The sequence below is a fragment of the Fringilla coelebs genome (genome assembly GCF_963513975.1).
Source record: "Fringilla coelebs genome assembly, chromosome: 1".
Lineage (NCBI taxonomy): Eukaryota > Metazoa > Chordata > Aves > Passeriformes > Fringillidae > Fringilla > Fringilla coelebs.
In genome coordinates, this window is record NC_140028.1 from 70,559,855 (window position 1) to 70,582,587 (window position 22,733).

At 41.6% G+C, this 22,733-nt stretch overlaps 1 protein-coding gene across 1 annotated transcript in view; it reads left to right on the forward strand.

Annotated features, from left to right (window-relative positions):
• Positions 1-22,340, forward strand: part of LOC311153707 (uncharacterized protein) — a gene marked incomplete at its 5' end in the record, with an annotated part of 57,213 nt that extends 34,873 nt beyond the window's left edge. Inside the window, 7 exons of the mRNA XM_084205707.1 lie at positions 448-467; positions 1,223-1,321; positions 7,852-7,953; positions 11,454-11,665; positions 16,768-17,112; positions 17,222-17,367; positions 19,888-22,340. Of these exons, the coding sequence (XP_084061833.1) occupies positions 448-467; positions 1,223-1,321; positions 7,852-7,953; positions 11,454-11,665; positions 16,768-17,112; positions 17,222-17,367; positions 19,888-21,959 (2,996 nt within the window). The 3' untranslated portion in view covers positions 21,960-22,340. The remainder of the gene's footprint in view (positions 1-447; positions 468-1,222; positions 1,322-7,851; positions 7,954-11,453; positions 11,666-16,767; positions 17,113-17,221; positions 17,368-19,887) is intronic.
• Between the last annotated feature and the right edge of the window lie 393 nt (positions 22,341-22,733).

Genomic DNA, 22,733 nt, shown 5'->3' on the forward strand with positions numbered 1-22,733 from the left:
ATGTTACCTGTTCACTAGGGTAAAGTCAATGACATTTCACACCAGAGCATGAGTTATGAAGTGAGTCTGGGGATTCTGCAAACTGAACCAAAATTAGTAACAGTTATTTTACCTACTGCTTGTTTTCCCTACAGGAAGAAAATAAACATAATATTTGATCTGTCATCCCCATAGTATCTGCAGTATAACAGAAAGGAAAATAGTGTTTCTTCTGTAAACTCTTTGTTAGTGGCATATTTTGACTAGCTAAGGAATGAAGGTTATTGCAGGCACCTTCATTTAACATGCTGCCAAGTACCCAGCTAGATATTTAGTGGTCCTATTGACACTGATGATGCAGAAGTTTGCAGCAGATGTAAAGGATAGCTAAGATACAGCTTTTTCAATAACATTAGAATGGCTGTTGTGATGATGATGTAATGTGAACATTTTTTCTTTAATTTCCAGGTCTTGTAACAGATTATCGGGTAAGTACCTTATCAATGTAATTAATATAATTGCTTGTATGTCCTGGTATTTTTAGGGATTTATTTTCTATTACTACCATAAACTTCCAAACTTTATGTTTCCTTACAAGAAGGATGCAGCTCGCTAAATTTTTTAACAAACAAAAATTTGGGGTTTTTTTTGTTTTTTGTTTTTTGAAAAAAAAAAGTGTTTTAAGGCAGAAATTGTCTTGCATGTGCAATATCTTTAGATTTAGGCAGTACAAAGAAATTTTCTCAAGCCGTGGGTTTGGTGTTTTGTTTTTTTTTAACATAGTGAATAACACAATTTAAAAAAAATTAAAGGCATCTCTATTTCAATCTTTTACCATGGAAACACTGTTGTTTTGAAATGGAAAATGTGCCTGTCTTTGTAGATGCTAGCCCCACAACTTTAAACAAGCCAATGTACATGGGTTTCTCAGATACTTGGTTTTCTAAAGCCTTTGAGGAGAATTCAGGACGCACAAAGAAAATTTGATTTGCCTCGTGACCCTTCCATTCTGACTCCAGCCTCCTTTGCCAATTTTAATTTGAAAATTTTGAGTATTAAATGGCGTTAATAAACAGGGATTAATAAACCAGGAATAGATATTCCTTCTATTATTGGAGGCACCTCCAACAACTGCCGACAGGATGTGGCAGTGTGGTTCACTTCCAAACCATGGCAGAGCATCCTTTGTGCTGTGTCACTGCAGTGGTGGCCTCTGACATGGGCTCTTCTCTCTGGGTTGCAGCACTGGCAGATCCCCCTGGGCAGGAGGTTCCGCTCCCTGAAGCTCTGGTTCGTGCTGAGGATGTACGGCGTCAAGGGGCTGCAGGAGCACATCCGCAAGGTGACTGGGAATTGCCGCCTTGGGTACCCTGTGGTGGGATGGCAAGGGAAAATGAGCTGGCTGCCTGTCTGCTCTTCATGACTTCTGTACACATCAGAAAGCACAGGAAACAGTTTGACGCAGCTCAGCAAGGGTGCTGCTCGTTTGCCCCATGTTAGGTCACCGTTTCATATCATAGCTGGAGCACAGCTGCCATTCATTTTGTGCTCATCTTTAGGAAAGAAACGTCTCAGAATTTGGACCTTCTACAGTATGGTACCACAGTTCCCTCTCAAATTAAGCCAGAGCACATGGATGGTTTTATTGTGTAAACACATGGATATTCATTGCTTCTTTATTTTATTAATGTGCATGCATTGATAGGATGTTTAGATTATGATTAGGGAATACAGTGATTTATTTGGCATGTCTACCTCTGCTGTTGCTTTTTTACCTGTCTAAAAGATATTTTTGTTAAAAGAAGAATATATACAATTTACAGTCTGTTGATAGTGCTATAAGTACTAAGTTTATTCTTGATGAAAAAAGGAGGATTTTTTAATCACTAAAAAACACATGTGGCGCCCATCTAAATTATATATATACTTCCTCTGTAGCAGTAAAGTCAAATGCAAGCACACCTTTCCATCTTTATGAAGTTCAGGGAAACCTCTAGTGAGGGGAGATCCATGACTTGGCTCTAAATATTTACAAAAATATCCATTAGCTAAGGGCCCAGCCTAGCATACCAAATTCCCTGCAGACACACATTCTTTTCAGTTTTGGTACTAAACAGAACAATTACTAAGAAAAGCTTTGGAAGACTCATATCAATTGCATGGCCTTTTGTCAGGCTGGTTTCCACAGGTGAGTATTTACATTCAAAAGATTCCCTCTTTCCCTGTTTCCCACATATCTCCCTGACTGTCCTGCCAGTCTTCATAGAATCATATCTGACGACCAAGTATTGATATTTTCTGTGACAATTCAGTTCAGGGAGGCTAAGCAAATGAATATTTTCTTAAAGATATTGACTCCAAAGTAAAACCCTTGTATGTTTCCTCATTTGTAAAGGTGATTCAGTCAGCTCAGATTTCCAAGGGCTTGTTGAAATGAGTGTGTTTGTTTTATATTTCTAAGGACTAAATTTTTCTTCAGTACAGATATTAAAAAAACTTATGAAAAGACAAGAGGGATAATTAGGTGAAGAATTTTTCTCACTGTATACATCTTGAAATTGGAACCATTAAATTAATTTCTCTTGATATCTCCTTACCCACCAGCAATGAATGCTAGTTCAGTGGGTTCCAAAGCATCTAAAAAAACCCTAATTTATATCTCCAGCAAGCCTCTGTTGAACTTAAATTTCAAAAAATAATTGCATTTCATTTGTTCCATAGCAGAATTTAAGGTATATCTTGTGAGTTTTCAGATATTTTTATAAAATTATATCACTAGCCAGAAAATAAAAATTAAACATGTGTTTCTTATCTTGTACTTTTTCCTGTCTTCTCAGGAATTATCATGAGCTCCAGGTAGATTGTGATTATTTTTCTTTTGGTAGAGTAGTAATGAAGTAAACCAGCCTGACATTGGTTTAATTTTTCAAACCTATAGACAAGTTTCCAAATTAAAAATAATTTGGAATTTAGCTTCACTTGTTAGCTGAACTCTAACATTGCTCATCTCCATGCCTGGCCTCGAGAAGCTGCTTTCTTTCAAACATGTTGTAGCATCTTGCAAATAACAGTTTTTATATTGCCACTGCTAGCCAAGGCGGTCGCAGGCAGTTCCTGCTCCCAGGCTGGCACTGTCTCCTGCGTACCTGGGACTTTAGCTGGGTTCTAAGGGAAGGCCTGGACGTGCCAGAATTATTTCTGAAGCTGCATCTGATGATTTGGAGATGCATTTGACTGGGTGATAGAGTGGACATAGGTAGAATGAGAAGAGACCTAGAAACAGTGACAGAGGCAGGTATTGCAAGCTTCCAGTGGAGAACAGAGGGCTGGAGCTGGGGACGCAGGAAGAAGTGGTCTCTCTGTCTCTTGTGTTATTAAGGAGCTGCCCTGAGGAAAGGTTAACAGAGTCAGGCAGAAGAGTGGAGGTTTGAAGCTGCTCCTTGGGCTGGAATCTGGGAAAGGATGTACCTAGGTTTGCTCCTAAGTCATGGAAAACTCTAGGAGGATTTGTGCAGTGTTTATAGGTTTCTAGTTAGGCTTCTTTTGTGCAGCCTGGTGTTACTTACAAAAAGATTTGAGATTTTGAAGAGTGATGAGCCTCTGACATGATATAGAGGAAAAAACCACTGTAGATCCTTAAGAACCCACCCTCTTTGTTGTGTGGTAACAAGTTTCTTTGTGGAAAACCAAAGATGTCTGTAACTATCTCATAAAAAACTTTTTTTGCTTGACATAAACTGTCACAAAAATTATTTTCCCCCCTCTTTTATTAGTATATTTTAAGGAAAATATGTTTGTTGTGTTTGCAGCCTTAAGGTCTACATCAAAATGACCGGATAACCACTGCAGCTTGGCTCTTGCTTGAGGATGGCATTTAGGAAGTAAAATATTCCCAGGAGATGAGAATGTGTGACTTGGATTTAGATGCAGTAACTTTTTTCGTTTTCCAAACATTCCAGTTATGCACTCTTTTCACACACAGCATGTCATATTAATCTGTTGCAAAGTATAGGTTTTAAAGCAGCGGTAAAGGGGAGGATAGTCATCTTTGAAGGATGTGGGGAGAGACAAATACAAATTTTGGAGTTAAGTCCTAAAGCCACAGAGGAGATGTAAAAAGAGGGCAAAGTCAACAACAACAGTCTTCTGGACTGATGGCAACAACTCAGAGTCTGTATAAATGTGAAATCCAAACGGCCCATTTGCAAATGGCTCATTTGAAAACTGCTTGACCATCTCTTTCTTATTCTTTTATTGGTTTAAGTCCTCTCAAAGGTATCCTCCTTAGGACCAGAAGTAATCAGTGTACTGAGGATAATGAATGCCATTAAAAATTAACAGTTGAGTCCAAGAAACTGAAACTGTAAAGAGCAGCAATACTAGAGATAGTATTTGAACTGGAGAGTGGCACAGTCCACGTGGCTGTTAAGAAGACTCTTGTGACAGCATTTCCCTTCAGTGTCGTGGGATGCAGGCTAAGGCAGGCAAAGAAGTGAAATTTATAGGAGAAAAAGTATGAAGTGATCAAGACTAGGGCAGTATGCTTATCTGCATATACACAGTAGTGTACTCGGATGCTTCAGAGAAGCTCCCTGCAATCAAAAGCTATTTTAGCTCTTCAAGGCGTTGCCCAAAAATTAAAATTCAGCTTGAACACTTCAATGAAGAGGCATTTAAATTTAAATGTATATTTATATTCATAATTATAGTTATTTACTCACAGACACACATAGGAAAATACAGATTTTTTTTTTAAATAGGGACCATATCTTAGTGCCTCACAAGTTTACTGCCTCAGTTACTGATTATGTAAGACATTTCCCTTAATCCAGAATAACCAAATTAATTAGATCACTTGTTTCCTTTCTCACTCTTCTGGAGAAGAGCAAAGGTTATGTACCTGGGATAATAGTGACACATAACAAGCCTCTTTTTTGTCAATCAGCTAAATTGCACTGCAAAGACTGGGGCTCTTATGCTGTTCCTATGTACCAAGACACTTCAGGACACTAACACAGTCCATGTGATTCCACTCTGAGAACGCACCTGATGGAGGGATTGCTCAAATAGTAGTTTTAGAAACAGTATATGAGTTGGTTTGCTTATGTTCACACTTTTGTTAAATCAAATAACAGCTCTAATAAAATAATTTTAAAAAGTTAAATAATATTTTAATGCCACCTTCAAGTTAATGGTGCTAGGGACACAGGCTGACACAGATGTCAAAATCAAAAGCATTTGGAGGATTAAGATATCCATAGGTCAGGCTTGGTATGTACACATTCAGCAGGAAACTGAGAACAGCCTGTCAGTCTTTTTATTTCTCCTTCTTTCCTATTCTCAGTTTCAGTGCCTGCAGTTTTATTTTCACAGTGTACCTGCCTGTTTTGAAAAGTTGAAGCACTAAAGCCACATATCCTCCAGTGAATTATTGCCATGCTCACATCCAGAGTATGGGTACAGCTATTGGTGTTAGGGAGGAACATGTGACACCTAAATGCCCTGCAGTACCACAGAACTTGAACTTCCAGGCTTAATAATATTTAACTTCCAGGCTTTATAATATTTAACTTTACTGCTGCAGCAATCTCTGTAAGAGCAATTCAGGATAACAGCTTATGGTTCAAAGGTACAGGGCCTTGGGTAACTGTATTTATGCAAAGCTATACACGTGAAACTCCAGCTAAATCCCCTCTTTCTCATATTCCAGTTCAGTAAAACCTAAAACGCTTGGTGCCCCCCAGTGTCTTTACCAATTATTGCTACTTGTGAAGAATTGCTGTGAATAAAAGTATTTGCATCCACACATGCATGCAAAATAATTCCAGAATTTTGCTTTGTGACTTACCTAAAAATTTTCTATTTTCCCTTGCTTTTATTTAATTCAAAGTCCTGAAAAATAATTTAGTTCAAGAAGTGGACATAAGTACCTGCTATAAAATGCACAGCTTGAGTCTGGAGTTTTCTAGTACAAACTTCTCACACTAAGCCAGATCCTAAATGTTTGCTTTATTAAATTTTTACCCTGATAAATTTTGATGAAATTCAGCTGGGGCTTACATTCAGCTAGACAGTTGTAAAATTCTTATCTCATTGAACATGATTTGTTTTATGGCTTTGTTTTCCAAGACATGGTACATGCAGTGCAGAATTTTGTGTAGCCGTGTAAAAGACATGTTTGGTTAAAGGTATAGAATATGAAGATAGGAGGAGACAGTAAAAGACTTATTACAACACCTGTGCCTATTTCACATATGTTTTTCATGCCCTTTTATCTGTATGCAGATACTTCTGCTTGGATTTCACAGCTGTAAATTCATGCTCTGTCTATTAGCAGAACATTCAAATGCCTTGGAAGGGATTGAGGATTTTATTGGTCTCATTCCTGACTCAAAGAGCTTTGAGGCTAATTTTAGAGGGAGATGATAAATGGATGTAAGAAACAGCAGAGCAGAAGTGGTAACCACAGGAAAACTGGTTGGTTACATAGGGTACAAGTAAGCCCAATATGAAGGTCTTGAAGAAATATTTTGATTCGATCTAAACTATGCTTTTCTATTTTAAGAAATAAAAAACCACCAGAAAGCTATGATTAAGATTGCAAAATGTGTTGGCTTTTTTTTCTTCTTTTTTTTTCTCTTTTCTGTAGTTTGTTTTGCCTTGTCCTTTTGGAAGAAGTTACTGTGAGATGATACATTCCACATTTAACCTTGACCCAAAGCAGTATGCTTCATTTTTGTTTAATAGCTGTCCTTGGACTTAGAAAAAGTCAAACTGCAAAAGCATGGGCTTAGTTGTTTATTTTTGAAAAATTATTTGCAATCCTAAATATATAAAAGCTGAAAAAATCTTTAAACATGACTTTTAGATTTTTCAGATAATTTTTGGCATAGATTGGCTATTGCATCAAGACAAACTGCAATTAAAATGGCTGGTTGCTGTTGTTTGGTTAGTTGTTTGGTTGTATTTTTTGGCTTTTTCTAGAATAGTGAACACTAAGCCACTAAGCTAATGAGTAGGAGGGGGACTGGATAGGGTACTGCAAGTATCTGATGAGGATATGCATTGGTTTTTTGAAAATGCTTTTAAATTAATTTTCTCTTTGAAAGAAAGCAAAGAAAAACATGATATGAGTATGCAATTGTCACTGACTAATGATAAGACTTCCCAGCTGGTTTTTAGTGTGTCTGTTGGTTTTTTCCTATTTATTTGAATTTTGGTTTCATCTGCTTCAAAATAATTGCTCTAGCTTGGTGCCCAGTGTCATCCTTTTTTGCCTCAATAACTTCTCAACAGGTTTGCTGAGATTTGCTGTCCATTTTCTTGATTATACTGCCATCAACTTTTTTTCAACTGAACCTGAGCACCCAGGTCAGAATAGTGAGCACGTTCTCCCTTTCTTCACAGATTTCTCATATTAAGTGAGCTATTCTAAAAAGTGTATCTTTCCAGCTCAATTTTCACTGAAATTGTGACAATTTTTTCCCTATATATCTGTGCACTTCCCCCTTTCCCTCTAATGACTTCTCAATTCTTTAGCCATTCCCAGCCAAAACTAACAGTAGTATAAAACCTAAAGGAGAATTATTAAAATTATTTACTCTTAATGTGGTATCATCTCAAATTGTGTTGAAGTGTCTCAAGAAGTAGACCAGCACTGCCTAAGACAGACTGAGATCCTAATACAGCAATGGCTCCATATGGTCTCTGAAAGTCATAAACGGGATGGAAGTTAACACAAACAGATGGCAATATGTGAATATTATCACACAGCAGCAGAAGGAACAGAGCAAAGGAATGGAAAATACTTCAGCACACCTTTTCTCTTGGTGAATGGAATGTATTCAATGTAGATACTCTTTCTCTTCTCAGCACGTTAGACTGTCGCATCAATTTGAACACTTCGTCCTTCAGGATGAGAGGTTTGAGATCTGTGCTGAGGTTGTTTTGGGACTGGTCTGCTTCCGGCTGAAGGTAAGGCAGCTAAAATCTCCCATCTCTTCTCTCATGGTTTATAGCAACTCCAGAACCTCCAGCTGAATAGTCTTTGTAGTTGATTATTTTTTAAGGAAAGTAAAGCGAGTTTGTTTAGAACAAAGCAGATGAAAGAAAAAAGCTTTAGACAATTTTGTTAAAATTGAATCAAAAGCTTAAGAGAAATTTAAGCATATTAAGGTATGGAAACATACAGTCAAGGCAAACAAATGTTTAAACTAGTAATATAAAATTACTTACATTCTATGTGTGAGGAGCTTTGATAAAGATGACTGTTTTAGTATATTTCCCTAGACTTCTGAATATGGTGAGTGTGTATTACTTGTTTCTTGTCAAGTTAATTTCATCTGTGTATATATTTAATATTCAATTTTATTTAAAAAAATACTAAGATAAAAATCAGAGCACTAAATGCTTTCCTTTAAAGACTGTTTTTTCATCTATAAATTTTGATTGTAAAACTGGGAAAATTGAAGTAAGATGTGTTTAAGAACAGGTTACATGGGAGGCCAGCTTTCCTGGTCTGCTTTTTATTGCTGAACATGATCCTTTTGCCCTGTTTGGCCTTTTATTCCCCAAAATCTCTCAAAGTGCTAAGTTCATTGATGTGGAGACCTTGCCCAACAGAAATTAAAAAATTCACTCTGTACTTTGAAAGAAAATAAAAGCTGCAGTAGTTGGGAGAGCTCATTTGTTTGAATCAGCCATTAAAAGGGGATCAGTGTCTCAGTTTAGGTAAAGTCATTTTCTAGAGGAGCTTTCAGCTAAAGCCTCTGCAGAGGACTGGATTGCTACACTGAATCTGACCACCAAGCAACAATAACAACAGCACTAGTGTTTTCTAGTTAACATGACACCTAAATGAGCTTTTAGCTTTTCTGAAGGCTTCCAAGCACATCTTTTCTCCTTCTGGGTAGTTTATTTTTAACAAATTATTTTCTCAGTCATTCAGTTATCCCAGTTACCTGAGTTTGATGCAAATGGCTGAATAATCTAACAAATAAATAATAAAGTAATGATGAGTTTACCTGGAATAGGAAAATAGTTTTGTTTGAATTTATAATGTTTAAAATAAAATTTTAAAAGACCCTATGTTTAAGGGATAAGACAGATTACAGAATGTAGTTTTTTCAGTCAATGGAAACATGAATATAATCTTTTCCTAACCAGAACTTTTAAAAGATGTTGAGGGATAGATTCTGTGGCTTTTATTGCTCAATAACAAAATATTGGTTGCAGCCTGCTCTCTCACATGGAACAAGCAAACACTAGTTTTGCAGATCCAGACACAGCTGCTAGTCAGTGCTCTACATTTACTTTGAAGGAACAGTTCTGGTGAAATAGAGCATAGCAACATGGGAATTGTCACTTTTGATCAGACCAGCAGCTCATCTACATCTGTTCTTCCATCCCTCATGATTCAGAGGAAGAAATCACATCTAAAGGGAAAGAGAGTTTTACAATAGGAGGTAAATATTGGACCTTTAGCAAAGAAACATTTGGACAAGTTCTAGAATCAAGGCCTGATTCCACTGATAACCAGTGTTAAAAGAGCAGTGTTTTTATTTCTTGCCTACCCAATACAAAAAAAAAAAGAAAAAAAAAAAAAACCCTAGCAAGATTTCAAATTAGGAGGTTTTTATAGCTATTTTAACAGCTTTATTTGCTGTTTATATCACTCCTTCAAAAATCTTTCTGTCATTTTTATAATTCATAAAATCAAATAATTCATATAATTCATTCATCTTAGAAGCAGGATATTTGTAACTTTTATGTAGTTACAGTAGGATTAAGAGTCAGGGACTTCAACTATATAATACTGCACAGCTGTAAAAGTATGATTTTTTTTTCTTACTTCCTTTGTTCTTGAGAAGCCCTTTTAAATTTTTTTTGCTTAGCTGTAACTTTTAATTTTTTGCCTTTCACACTGTTGAGAAAATGGACTAATTACCTATGACTTTCATATTATAATTATTTCATCAAATATGTCATGCCAAAGGGTTAGTTTTAGGCCTCCTTGTCATGACTGCAGATGAATACAAGCTAGTAATTTCTCCAAGGGGGTGAGAATGCTGTCTTATTGAAGCTCACAGACTCAATCAAAGCTGCCTTCTCAAAGCTCTGGGAGAGGATTAGTCACTACCAACTTCAATTTGACGTGACACCTGAGTGTCACAGCAGCCCTAAGGTGGAGCTGTGAGAGTAGAACAGAAGAAAGATAAATGAATCTTTCTCCTTCCTCCCTTCACTCCTGCCAACTTAACATCATGTAACTGCTCGTGTTGCCTGAAAGTCAGCGCTGTGCATTTGATATTAAAGGCGAGGATTGTCATTTTAATAATGCATTGCCTTTCATAAGAAAGCAGGACATCTTTGTCAGCAGTGACTGACCTGTAATAGGTGGGGACTTACAAAATACCAAAGTTGGTCCATTTTCTTAGTGAGGAGCATATCAGTCACATAAATATCTCCTAGAAGAGTAAGGCTAAGCCATGAATTTTAGAACTTCACACCAAATTCATCATAACTTGTGCTAAGACAGAACAAAATTTTTACTTGGGTTCAACTCTTAATTCTTAATATGATCTAAAAATGTGCAAATGATATATTTATCCTTGCTGCCAGTAGGAAACTTTCTGCCTTATGCTTTGGTTTTATATGGAAAAGGCTAAGCAGGAAAGTCACAATTGGATTTCAGAGAAGGTGTTTTCTGGTCAGGATGTTTTCAAGAAGACCAATGCTGCCACAGTAACGCAACACTGCTGAACAGAGGGATTTGTCCATTTGCAACTCTTTTTCCACAGTCAGTGCTCAGTAAGGGGGCACTGCAGTAAAAATGCAGATGCTCCCAAAATCCCTTGCAGTTGTGTGTTACCACTAGTGTAATAGATAAAGGTTGCACAGTACCTCAGATACTTCCTCTGATGGATTCTGTGGTGGGTAACTCCTGTAGAACTTGAGGCAAATACTTTTTTAGGGTTTCCACTGATCATATGAAACCTAATTACTCCAGGGATATATTATCTTAAAAAAATTTTAATTAAGGGTAAAATTTCATATTCAAAAGAATCTCTCACAGCGGCCATGCTTAAGTGAGGAAAGTTAGTATAGCTCACTGTGAAACTTCCTCCCATGTTTGTTTGATTAGATCCAAGAAGAGTGTAATAACACAGATACAATAATGAACGCTTTTAACATAGCTCATGACCTTAGGTCGCAAAAAGGCAGTCAGCTAACACAAATGCCCCAGTGTGAGCACTGCATGTAAACTGAAGGTAATCCCTAAATCTCTTTGTGGCTCAAAACTTCTCTCTTACATCATCATCTTTTTGGGATCCTTTGATGGCAAAGCACTGAGAGATGAGAAGGTGACTGCTTGTTACTGATGCTACTTGAGCTTGGCTGCTTGGTGGGATTTACATTTTCCAGAATTGTTTCTGAAACTCATTGCCACATCCATTGAATTACAATGATTTCAGGGTTCAAATGAACTAAATGAGGCACTTCTAAAAAGCATAAATGATGCCAAGAAGATCCATCTGGTCCCGTGCCACCTGCGAGAGAAGTTTGTGCTACGTTTCGCTATTTGCTCCCGCACAGTGGAATCCACCCACATCGAGTTTGCCTGGCAGCACATCTCACAGCTGGCAACTGATCTTCTGAAAACATGGGAGCAAAACCACCACCAGCAGTAACAGCAGTGAAGTATAAGTGGAGATGAGGTAATTAACTGGTTTTCTTTGTGTTGCTAAGTTTTATTTTAGGTGCAGGTGGGCAAGTCCAACTATGAAGGAAAAAAGTACAAAACCTGTTGTTATATAGCCCAGCTGCAATAGCAAAACCCTTGCCAGCAAGTTGAGTTGTAACCATAGCCATTCCTCCTCTGTACTGTTGTTTCATCTTGCCTCTTTCCAGGATGCACATAGCCAAGTAGAATTGAGCTGCAATTTCTTACCACTTTGTAGTCCAAGAGCATTTGTTCAACCAGGCAATGTAAATGGAAGGGTTGGTGCTCCCTCCGTTGTCCCCATTCACCTCTAGCACACCCCCCCTTTCTTCACAGATGAAACTAAGAGGTCTTATAACCAATTAATTTAACATTACTGTGACTGCACAAAGAACCCAAGTTGGGGAAATTTAGTTGAGGTTCTAAATATGTTAGTATCTGAATAGGCATGCACAAATGTTGCCAGGATTTGGGGCGCTATCGTGTCATGATACACTCGCTGCAGATATTTTGTAAATGAACAAAGGACAAAGGGCCTTCAAGACTTCCTTCATTGCATAGCCAGACTTAGGAGAATGAGCACTGATTACTAATCATCCTTGTGGCAGGTTCTCTACTTTCCCCTAAGTGGCTTGCTTTTAAAACTGCAATTTTGTCAAATTCCAGCAAATAGGTTATGCAGGCTAGTGGTTTTCAGATTGATCATTCATAATGAGGTCCCTGAAAAGCTCCTCCTAAAGAGTTTTGTCAAAAGCTATGTGCTACCTGGTATTCTGTATTTTTAATCAAGTTATTATCAGCAGTGATTACTTGAAAATAGTCTGTAATATCTGTTCTGCGAAAATGAGTTGTGATTTGTTTTTATGGCTACCATTTTGATTACTTTGTGGTGTAATAAATCTTTGACAAAATGTGCTAAGAAATGTGACGTCAAAAATATCACTCTTAGTTTCTCAAATTAGCTAGCAAACGAGTAAGCAAGCGACATTAAAAATAGGAAGTAAGAGAACCAACCCCCAAAATCAGCTATGGTGCCCCCATCAGTGGTTTTCTTCCATTAACAGTGATGAATGGAAAATGAAAATACTGGAAAACCTCTTTCTGAGAAAGTCAAATCGTATATATTTGACACAAACCATTGATATATCATCCTGTCAAAGGCAGGCACAGTAAAGAGCTAAAATGTAAGTTAGAGGTGAAAGTCAGAACAATATCAAGTCACAAAGTACTTCTGCCATTTTAAAAACAAAAATTCCAGACACTTATTTCTGTGTAAATAAGAACAACATAAGTAGCTGCTCCAAGAAAAATAATATGTAGGATTAATTTCTACATTTGCATTTCAATCTTCCTTTTAATGCTCATATTAACCTCTATAGCCTCTTGAGCAATGTGCACAACTATTCAGCTTTCCTCCTCCATCCCTTTCATGTATACTTCCTACAGCTGGGAAGTTGCAAGTAGACCAGGGAAAATGGATCAGGACAGTTGATTTGGCACATGGTCTGCTTCTATCTCTGTCTTTCCTAATCTCTCACTTCTGGGGTGCAAACTGGGAAGGATTGTTATTTCCATAAGGAACTGATTTCCCAGGTAACATGAAGAAAGGGATAACCAATGAATTTGGTAAAACCCAGTAATACTTGAGCAGGTAACTGACACAAGATCCTACTGTCAGCTACAGTGTCAGAAATTTTGATAGCATCATTCTCTTCAGAACCAATATGAAATTTAGCTTTTCTAAAGCACAATGCAGTAGCTTGGTAGACTGAAGAGAGTGGAAAACGCTGGCTTTCTCTGCTACTGTTCTTTTTTTTTCTTTTTAAAACAATGGTTATTCTGATCTCATGACCTGGAAAACAGTGTTCATCCCTAACATGTATCTTCCACACTGATACAATTTTATAACTTTTACATTATGAAAACTCTAGAATCTTGGAGCCAAAGAATTACATGTTCTCTGTGACACAGGCCAGTATTTTGTATCTGAAATATAACCAGGACTGTTCAGGAAAACAAAGACAAATCAGATTTGGATCAAAGCTATCACAGAGTAAAGCCAGGATAATTCCACTGAAATGAAATGGAGTTGCTCTGGGCTTAGGTGACTATAATTGAAATTAAAAATCTGACTAATAAGTATTGGAAAAGAAAGGCATAAGGTAAGGCACTCCTAAACTGAACATAAGAAGATTCTGCTGGAAATCTGCTCCATGGAAACCAGAGCAGAGATGAATGATGCCTGTGTGAGCCTCAAACTGCTGTAAAACTGGGATGCAGGCAGGATGCACACCCAAACCTAGGAGAGGTGAAATGTCCCCAACAGCCCAGAATTAGACATAGATCCCTTTAGACATTTGTGGGAAAATACTGCCAAAACTGACATTCAATTAAGCATTTTTCAGTATCTGAATATCAGTTTTAGAAGTGACTGTTTTCCAGATACAGAAGCTCCTGTTGGCAAAGAATTTAAGATGAAGGCTAATTCAAAATATAGATGGAGTAAAAGTTAATTTTCGGGCTTTTTTAAAGAAGTGACATTAGTAAATCTGTCTAATAAACAGCAGTGGTGAAACCCATGGAATTACATTTCCCCTTGGCTAGCCCAGTACCGAAATCTGAAGTTTATGGTTCTGGTTTTTCTGAAATTCTAGAATGATTCAAATATGTAACCAGTGAAAGCCTTCATAGTATTCAGTCTCTCATACCTTCTCTTTTCCATGTGATAATTCCTTCTTAGACTATTAACATTAGGTCATTTGAAAAGGAAACATGGGCTGTGTAATCAACTCAAGAAGAAGCATTGAAAGGAACATCTTAAAAAAGAACATAACTGCTGTTTCTGTTCTGTAGCTTTGCAATGTGTCTGTAAGTGAGAAACTCTGTATTTATGAATAGTTAATGTTAACCTGGATTTATTGTGCCTTGTGTGCAAAAGCTAATATAGCCTGTGCTGATGAATACTGTTTGATAGTGAAATTAATTTAAAAATCCCAGAACTGTACTTTAGTAGAATATTCACATCTCAAGGAAGACTGTGGCTATTAGAGAAGGAGGGAAAAACCTGACTTTTACTTTCAGGAACCTCAATTTATTTTTTTTAAACTAGCAGAGTACAGTACTTACATTCTTAATGACAGATTATATTTTATTACTGATGGTGAAATAATGAAAATGTATGTATTTATGAAAGTATTGGTAATATATTATGCTCTGAACTGCATTATAATTATTAGATTTTTAATTTTTTCTTGCATTTACATAAAAGATTCTGCTCATGGCTGTTTTGTTGTTGTTGAAGCATTACTCATCACCATATGTGATGAGTTGTAATCACATCGAAGTTGCCTTACAACAGCAGTCTAAACCTTGAGATATATAAACTTGAACTGCTCAAAGACAGAAGCAAATGAGAAATAAAACTGAGGATCCTGAAGATCAGGGTGGTCAGTGAGGGCAGGTTAAATAACCATCGATGAATAATACCTCTATAGCATATGTAGAGTTTGTATGTTCTAAGTGGAAAAATAATCAGAAGTCTCTATGTGCTCTAATTATGATTTGTGTTGATTTCCTTTAAAATCTGTACCCAAAACCTCCTGAACACACATATGAGTTTTAATTGGCAATATAAATAAACCAAAACAAAACTACAGCTATTGTCTCTTTGTACCTAACTAAGCTTTTCTCATCTCATTCATGCCAGATGTACTGTAAGAGGCCCAACTTCCCCACTCATATCAAGTCAGTGCCCTGATTCTCACCACCAAGGACTTTTTTTCAATGTGTCTTTCAAATTACTTTGCAAATGGGCGTTGGCAAATTTTCCTGCAGGAAGATTCCTCCTCAGCAACGGGAGTCTGAAAAATATCCAGGGCTAATGCCAACCCTTCTGCCTAGCTCTGCACAGTGCTGCCGCTGGATCTGCCATTGGAGCCACCTGCCCAGCTTTAGCTTTGGTTTGTAGCTCTGGTGCCATCCAGTAGGACAGGGAAGGGGCCCATGACATCGGTACTGCAGCCCATGTCCCCAAGGCTGCTGTGCTCCCTGCCTCTGTGCAATCCCAGGGAAATCGGGCAAGCATGCCTTGGGGGAAATGTGATGGCAGCAGCGTCACACACTATTTAAATGTTAGCCCAGTTGGGTCTGAGATGATAGCTTGCATACCAGCACAGTTTAATGTGCTGTCTGCACTGATGGCATAACAAGCCTGATGTATAACAAAAACCTGACAGTAACTGCAGGAAAGGTTCCTCACGGGAAATAAAATGTTCACCCACACAGAAGCGTCTCTGTTAATACCAGAGGTGTAACTGCAGCTTAGAGTGCTCATTTGCATCTAGATTGGTGTGCTAATTTGAACGGGGGTTGGTGTGATCCAGATGGGGACTCCACCACCACAGTCAGTTCATGGGAAACTTCACTTCCACATGGACCACCATCTTCCGCCCTGTGTCATTCATCTTGTCCTTGTCAGAGCTGTTCTCCCAAAAAGGGCTGTGCAGCAGCTGTTGTTTTCAGGAGTGTTAGAAAGTGTCCCCTTCTGACACTGCCGTGGTGGCTGTGGTGGTCCTGCAGCCGGTGCCGCAGGGTAGAGATGAAATAGCCCCGGAGGTCAAGTGCTCGTGTGCCTAAGGGCCAGGTACCCATCACTGGCCGCAAAGTCACCACCAGGATTAGGGCTTTGTGCTTGAGCCATCATTCATGGAACCTCCCTCCTCTGGAGCCTGTCCTGCACGGAGGGCTGCTGCCAAGGACAGAGCCCGGGACACCACTGGCCGGGACGCCTGGAGCCGAGCAAAGGGCATCCAGAGGGCCTTCCCACCGCCACGAGAGGAACAGCGGGCAGCTGGGGAATGCTGATAGGGTGCCCTGCTGTTTGGGAGGCCAAAGTGGAGTTTGACACAGGAAGAGCCACAGTAATTCTGCTCCTTAAATCACCAAACTGAAGGGAAAGACCTCGTCTGCCCCACAGAAATTGCACATCTTCACGTTCCCATTTTCTACTGCTACTGAAAATGGCCTGGGCAGGCAATAAACGTCACAGAACCTGTTACATTCTCCAGCCTCTCCCTTCTCGGGTGCTCTGACCTCCCGCTGAGGAACCAAGCCCTGACCAGAAAGGATTTTCCGAAGGGTGTGAGCAGGGCTGGCAAGGCGCGGGAGCCGAGACACCGGCACCGGGGTTGCGCCCTAGGCCGCCGGCAGGGAACGGCGAGGGATGCGGGAAGGAACACGGGGAGGAGCACACAGAGGGGATACGGGACAGACCCGAAGGGAACACGCGGAGGGGACGGGAGGGATCGGGGGGGATCCGGGGGGATCACGCGGCGCGTCCCGCCGCCCCCTGAAGAGCAGGCACGCGCCCTCCACGCGCGGCGGTCGGCGCAGCACCAGCCCCGCCTCCCAAGGCACGGACCCCACGCCCATTGGTCGGCGCGCCCCTCAACCGCAGCCAATAAGGAGCGCCCGCCCTGCCGCGCTCGGTCCCTCCCAGCGCTGCGGGTGACGTCAGCGCAGAAAACCCGCCCCTCTCCCACTCGGCCCGGCCTCCCCACCTCTGATTGGCTGCATCTCCCGGCGCGCTGTTACCCGATTGGCGGGCGGGGCGGGGCGGGGCCGGGAGCAGAGCGGGCGCGCGCGTTTGGCGGAGGCGGCGGCGGCCGGTGGGTGCGGGGCGCGGGAGCGGCATGGCCGGGACTGAGGGGGGAGCACGGGAAGGGAGAAGGGAAGGGAAGGGCGGGAGCGGCGGGACCCTCTCGCGGCTGTGGCCTCCGCTTCCCGTGCCGTGAGGGGGCACCGCCCGCCGCCGAGCCGGCCAGGGCTCCTAAGCTGAGGGGCCGTGGATGCCGGCTGCGTAGGGGCGACGAGGGCTCAGCCACGCTCAGGCAGCTTCCCGGCTGGATTCCCGGCCTGAGGGCAGTGAAGGGGGGGTGTGCTCGCGTACCTGGCTGTGTTTCCATAGGCCCCGTGCTGAGCGTGCTCGTGTGTGGCGGCAGCAGCTCCCGCCCGCTCCGCGCTGAGGCGAGCGCGCAGCCGAGTGCCGGATCCATCGGTGGTGGTGCTTGGATAGACCCCCAGCTCCAGGCGGGCACACGGAGTACGCTCTCCTCGTCTGGGAACTGTTGTATCTGAGCCTGTGTGCATGTTCTCTTGGAGAGAAGTTGTGAGACTGTGAGGACAATTAAGATGGGTTAGACTAGGGGGAGAGAATGATGCCAGATAGTGTTTACTGTGGGTGTCAAGAGGGTGGATCCAGGCTCTTCTTGGTGGTGCCGAGCAATAGGACAAGAGGCAATGGGCAGAAACTGAGGCATAGGAAGTTTCACCTGGCTGTGGGGAAGAACTTCTTTACTGCGGGAGTGGCCACACTGGAACAGGTTGCCCAGAGAGGCTGTGGAGTCTCCCTCACTGGAGATAGTCAAGAACTGTCTGGGCACAATTCTGTGCCATGTGTGCTGGGATGACCCTGCTTGAGACCACAGGTGACCACTGTGGTCCCTTCCAGCCTTCCCCATTCTGTGATTCTGAGAATAATCAAGCTAAAATTTCAACCTGGTTACCACTGTTCACTTGTTATGGCCTTCCCTCAGTGCTATGAAGGTGACCACTGAATCCTTAAGAAAGTGGTGGTGAACTTGAGATTTTATGTTCTGAATTATGGAAGTATTTCATGGGGGCAAATAACTGCTATTAAACTTTTCCCAAATTTATGCTCTTATGTCACGGAAGATATTTTTGATTCAACAGTTACAAAAAAAATTATGTGCACAGTGAAAGCCATTTAGAAAAAAGTAAAAGGCTGCAGCCTTTCATCTCCCATTCATCTGTCACTCGGCAATGGATGGATGATGATGTGAGTTTGTATCGGATTTTCTCATGGTACAAAAGTCAACAGTAACTTTTCAGAGAGAAAGTCTTACTTTAGTGGTTTTGTTTGTTTTAATTGGATTTGCTTGTAGAGGTGTCAGGTCTGCAGGTAAAATGTATTTTGACTTTTCTAAACAGCTCTACAAATTGGGGCTGTAGTAAAAAAAAAAAAATTCAAACCAAAATTATTTACATCCTCATTATATATCGTGTGTGTAACCATATAAGCATACAAGTAATAATCATATTGTGTACTCTGCTGTCTAATGCTGATGCCAGACTTTTTGCAAATAATTAGGGAGGACACCCCCACATAGCCGGGATCCCTTCAGTTCTGTCTCCCCAGCCTTGCAGGAGCATTGCCCCTGTACCTTCCTCTGCACTCCTACGCAGTCCATAGCTGATCCAGAGGATTGCAGCTTGACTCACACTGTTGGAAAGGGTGCAGAATATATGGACACGATACTTTGCAGAGAAAGGAAATACATCATGAATATGAGCAAATCATTTCAAGTCAAATGAAATACTCTTCCTGGGCCAAATGTCATCTTCCGTATTTCTTAAAAAAACCTTACACTAAAGGAGTTTAAATTCCACTTTCTGAAATAGAGAAATAAGGATTGCTTTAAACATGCAAGACCTTTTCTTCTCTAAAGTGCAAAATCGGGGACATTTTAGTGCTTTTGAAATGGAAGAAATAGTTTTGAACTTTTTCTAGTAATCTGTTAATATTTTCTTAATATGAAATATTTGCTACATTCAGAATTATTCATTCCATTTTTATCTCCCCTCTGAGACACTGCACACAATTTTACTTACTAGATTAATTGTTTCATTTTTATTACCATCACTGTAATAAATGAAATCATTCTGACAGTGGAGTATCCTGTGTCCTCTGCTGCACTGTGCCATATTCTGTCAAAAAAGAATGAAAGCACTGGTGATTTCATTTAACAAGGCCAGTTTTTGCTTGGCCATCTGTTACCATTCTTTGCAGCCTACTTACCTCCCCAGGAGACCTCTGGTTAGAAGCAAACTCTCTCTTTTTTCTTTTACCCCCACTTTTTTCTTTTCTTTGGACAAGGAAGAAAAAAGAACCTCAGCCTAAATGCCTTTGTACCACAAAGCTGGTTGCTTTTTGAAAAGATTAAAGTGCCCAGACTGGCTAAGTAGCTTGCAAGACCTCCTGCTCAGTTTCTCACAGTTAAAATAATGTAGGTTTTCCTGTGTTAGTATTTAGGCAAGGGGGGGAAGCAGCTGGTGCAAATGGTGTGAAATGGCATTTTGTGACTGCAGGTATTTTCTGTCTGTTCCAGCGTCAGCCATGGAGGCCCCCTCCCCCAGTGCAGTGCACCTGAGTGAGTGGCAGGAAAGTTCCTTTGCTGTCACCTCTGGCACCTGCACGCCGGGGCAGAAGGCAGATGGATACCGTGCCAAGATGCTACGCATTCAGTATGCATGGGCAAACTCCGAGATCTCCCAGCTCTGTGCTGCCAGCCTGTTTAAGAAGTACGCAGAGAAATACTCTGCCATTATTGACTCTGGCAATGCGGAGACTGGCTTGAATAACTATGCGGAAAACATTTTGACTTTGGCAAAATGTCAGCAAAGTGACAGTGACAAGTGGCAATCTGCCTTGACAACAGATAATGTGTTTGAATTGAAGTGTGTGCGAGAGAGGATGCAGGCTGGCAAAAATTTCCAAAGCTCTCAGATGGCACCGACAGATGCCCGTGTACGAGCTGATAAAGGGGTCAGCGCCCCTGCTGCTCCAGCTCTTCCTAAACTCCATGTCTTCGGCAGTACCGGGGAGACTGAGCTCACTGCTGCCTCAGCAAAATGTGCAAGTCAAGGGCCAGATCTTCTTGGGCATCCCTCATCTTCCAAGTCCCTTCAAAGCAGTGTGCCTCCTGTGACCAGAACTGCAGACACACTTCCTGCTGCTTCCTTAAGTAAACAGGTTCTTCCAGGTTTCCAGGCAACTCCGCTCTTTGGAAGTAAAGAAGCCACTAATAGTAGTTCTCTGAAAGAGCCAGGTAACTATTATGATGGACAAAATTCATCTCTTTTCAACCAGTCAGCTGTATCTGCCTGGTCTGCAAATTCTGGGAAAAGAAAAGCATTCTATGGTCTGGCTGATGAAGGCAGCACAGCTGTTCCTAGCCTTGCTCCATGTCAGGCCTCCATTTCTACAGAAACTAATGGTTTTTCAGGGCAGAGAAACAGAAATGAAGAGAGCAGTGCTCCTGGGTTTAAAACTGCAAAGGAACAGCTGTGGATGGATCAGCAAAAGAAATCTCAAAACCAGCGTGCATCAGTTTCATCATATGGAGGCGTAAAGAAGTCCCTGGGTGCAGGCAGGTCTCGGGGTCCGTTTGGCAAGTTTGTGCCACCAGTTCCGAAACAAGATGGAAGTGAAAATGGAGGAGCACAGTGTAAGCCTCATGTAGGGGAACCAACAGACCCGTTGCTGCCTATGGATGAACGGCTGAAAAACATAGAACCAAAAATGGTTGAACTCATCATGCACGAGATCATGGACCACGGGCCTCCGGTCAGCTGGGATGACATTGCTGGAGTGGAGTTTGCCAAAGCTACCATAAAAGAAATAGTGGTGTGGCCCATGCTGAGACCAGACATCTTCACTGGCTTGCGTGGTCCTCCCAAAGGAATTCTGCTCTTTGGCCCCCCTGGGACTGGCAAGACCCTCATAGGCAAGTGCATCGCTTGCCAGTCTGGAGCAACTTTTTTTAGCATCAGTGCCTCCTCTCTGACTTCCAAGTGGGTGGGCGAGGGGGAGAAGATGGTCCGTGCGCTGTTCGCTGTGGCGCGCTGCCAGCAGCCAGCCGTGATTTTCATCGACGAGATCGATTCCCTGTTGTCCCAGCGCGGAGAGGGGGAGCATGAATCATCCAGGAGAATAAAAACTGAATTTCTGGTGCAGTTAGATGGGGCAACAACCTCCTCTGAAGATCGTATCCTGGTGGTTGGAGCAACAAATCGACCCCAGGAAATCGATGAAGCTGCCCGAAGGAGACTGGTGAAGAGACTCTACATCCCTCTCCCAGAAGGCTCTGCCAGGAAGCAGATTGTCACCCGGCTGATGGCAAAGGAGCACTGCTCTCTGAATGAAGAGGAAATCGGACTCATAGTCCAGAAGACCGATGGGTTTTCTGGGGCAGACATGACACAGCTCTGCCGGGAAGCTTCCCTGGGCCCCATCCGCAGTCTGCAGTCCATGGACATTGCAACCATCACGCCGGAGCAGGTACGGCCCATCTCCTTCCTGGACTTTGAGAGTGCCCTGAGGACGGTGCGGCCCAGCGTGTCCCCCAAGGATCTGGAGCTCTATGAAACCTGGAACCAGACCTTTGGCTGCGGCAGATGAGCTGCATCACAGCTGTTTCACTGGAGCAGTGTAGGATTTCAGCACTGCCAAATATTAAACCTGTGGCAATTTAGTGCATCTGCACTTTGTTTTGTTTCTGTCCTGGAATTAAATCTCCTCATGTTATGCAGGCAGATGTCCAGGCTCTGGCTGAGGCTTTTGCTGAAAAGACCATGAGGAACTGCTGCTCATGATACGAGAAATTGCTGAACAGCAGTGGCATTGAGAGGCTGACAGCATTTACAGATTGCTGGGAGAGATGGAAACAAATTTCCGTGATGTTTAAGGGGAAGGTTATCAAACCTCAAAAATACTTGAAAGGAATACTTGGGAAATCTTGCAAGGTCCACCATGCTGTGCCAGTAAGGGATTCAAGTAATAGCAGAAATACTGATTTTTGTTTGGGAGGAGAGGATGGAGGTGGATGTCGACTTATATGGAAAAATGGAAGGGAGGACAAAAGAGGAAGGTCTTTCGAGTGTTGCTCTCGTCTGACAGCCTTTTGGCTCATCACTGCAGTCAATCCCAGCTTCTCATTAAAAACTTTTTGGATGATTTTCTGCTTGCCCTTACTTTCTGTGCTGCATCAGCATGTGTGGGTGTGTTTTATTGGAAGGTGTGGGTGCCTGCAGGTGGAGAAGAGGCCATGGGTCACAGGGGCTTTAGGATCTGGGCCCAGCCGTGGGGTAGCCCCTGTGGGCAACCAGGTGCTGTAGGGATCCACTGCCAAACTAAGGGCTGGACAAGCTGGCAAGGAGGAAGAGCAGGATTTGG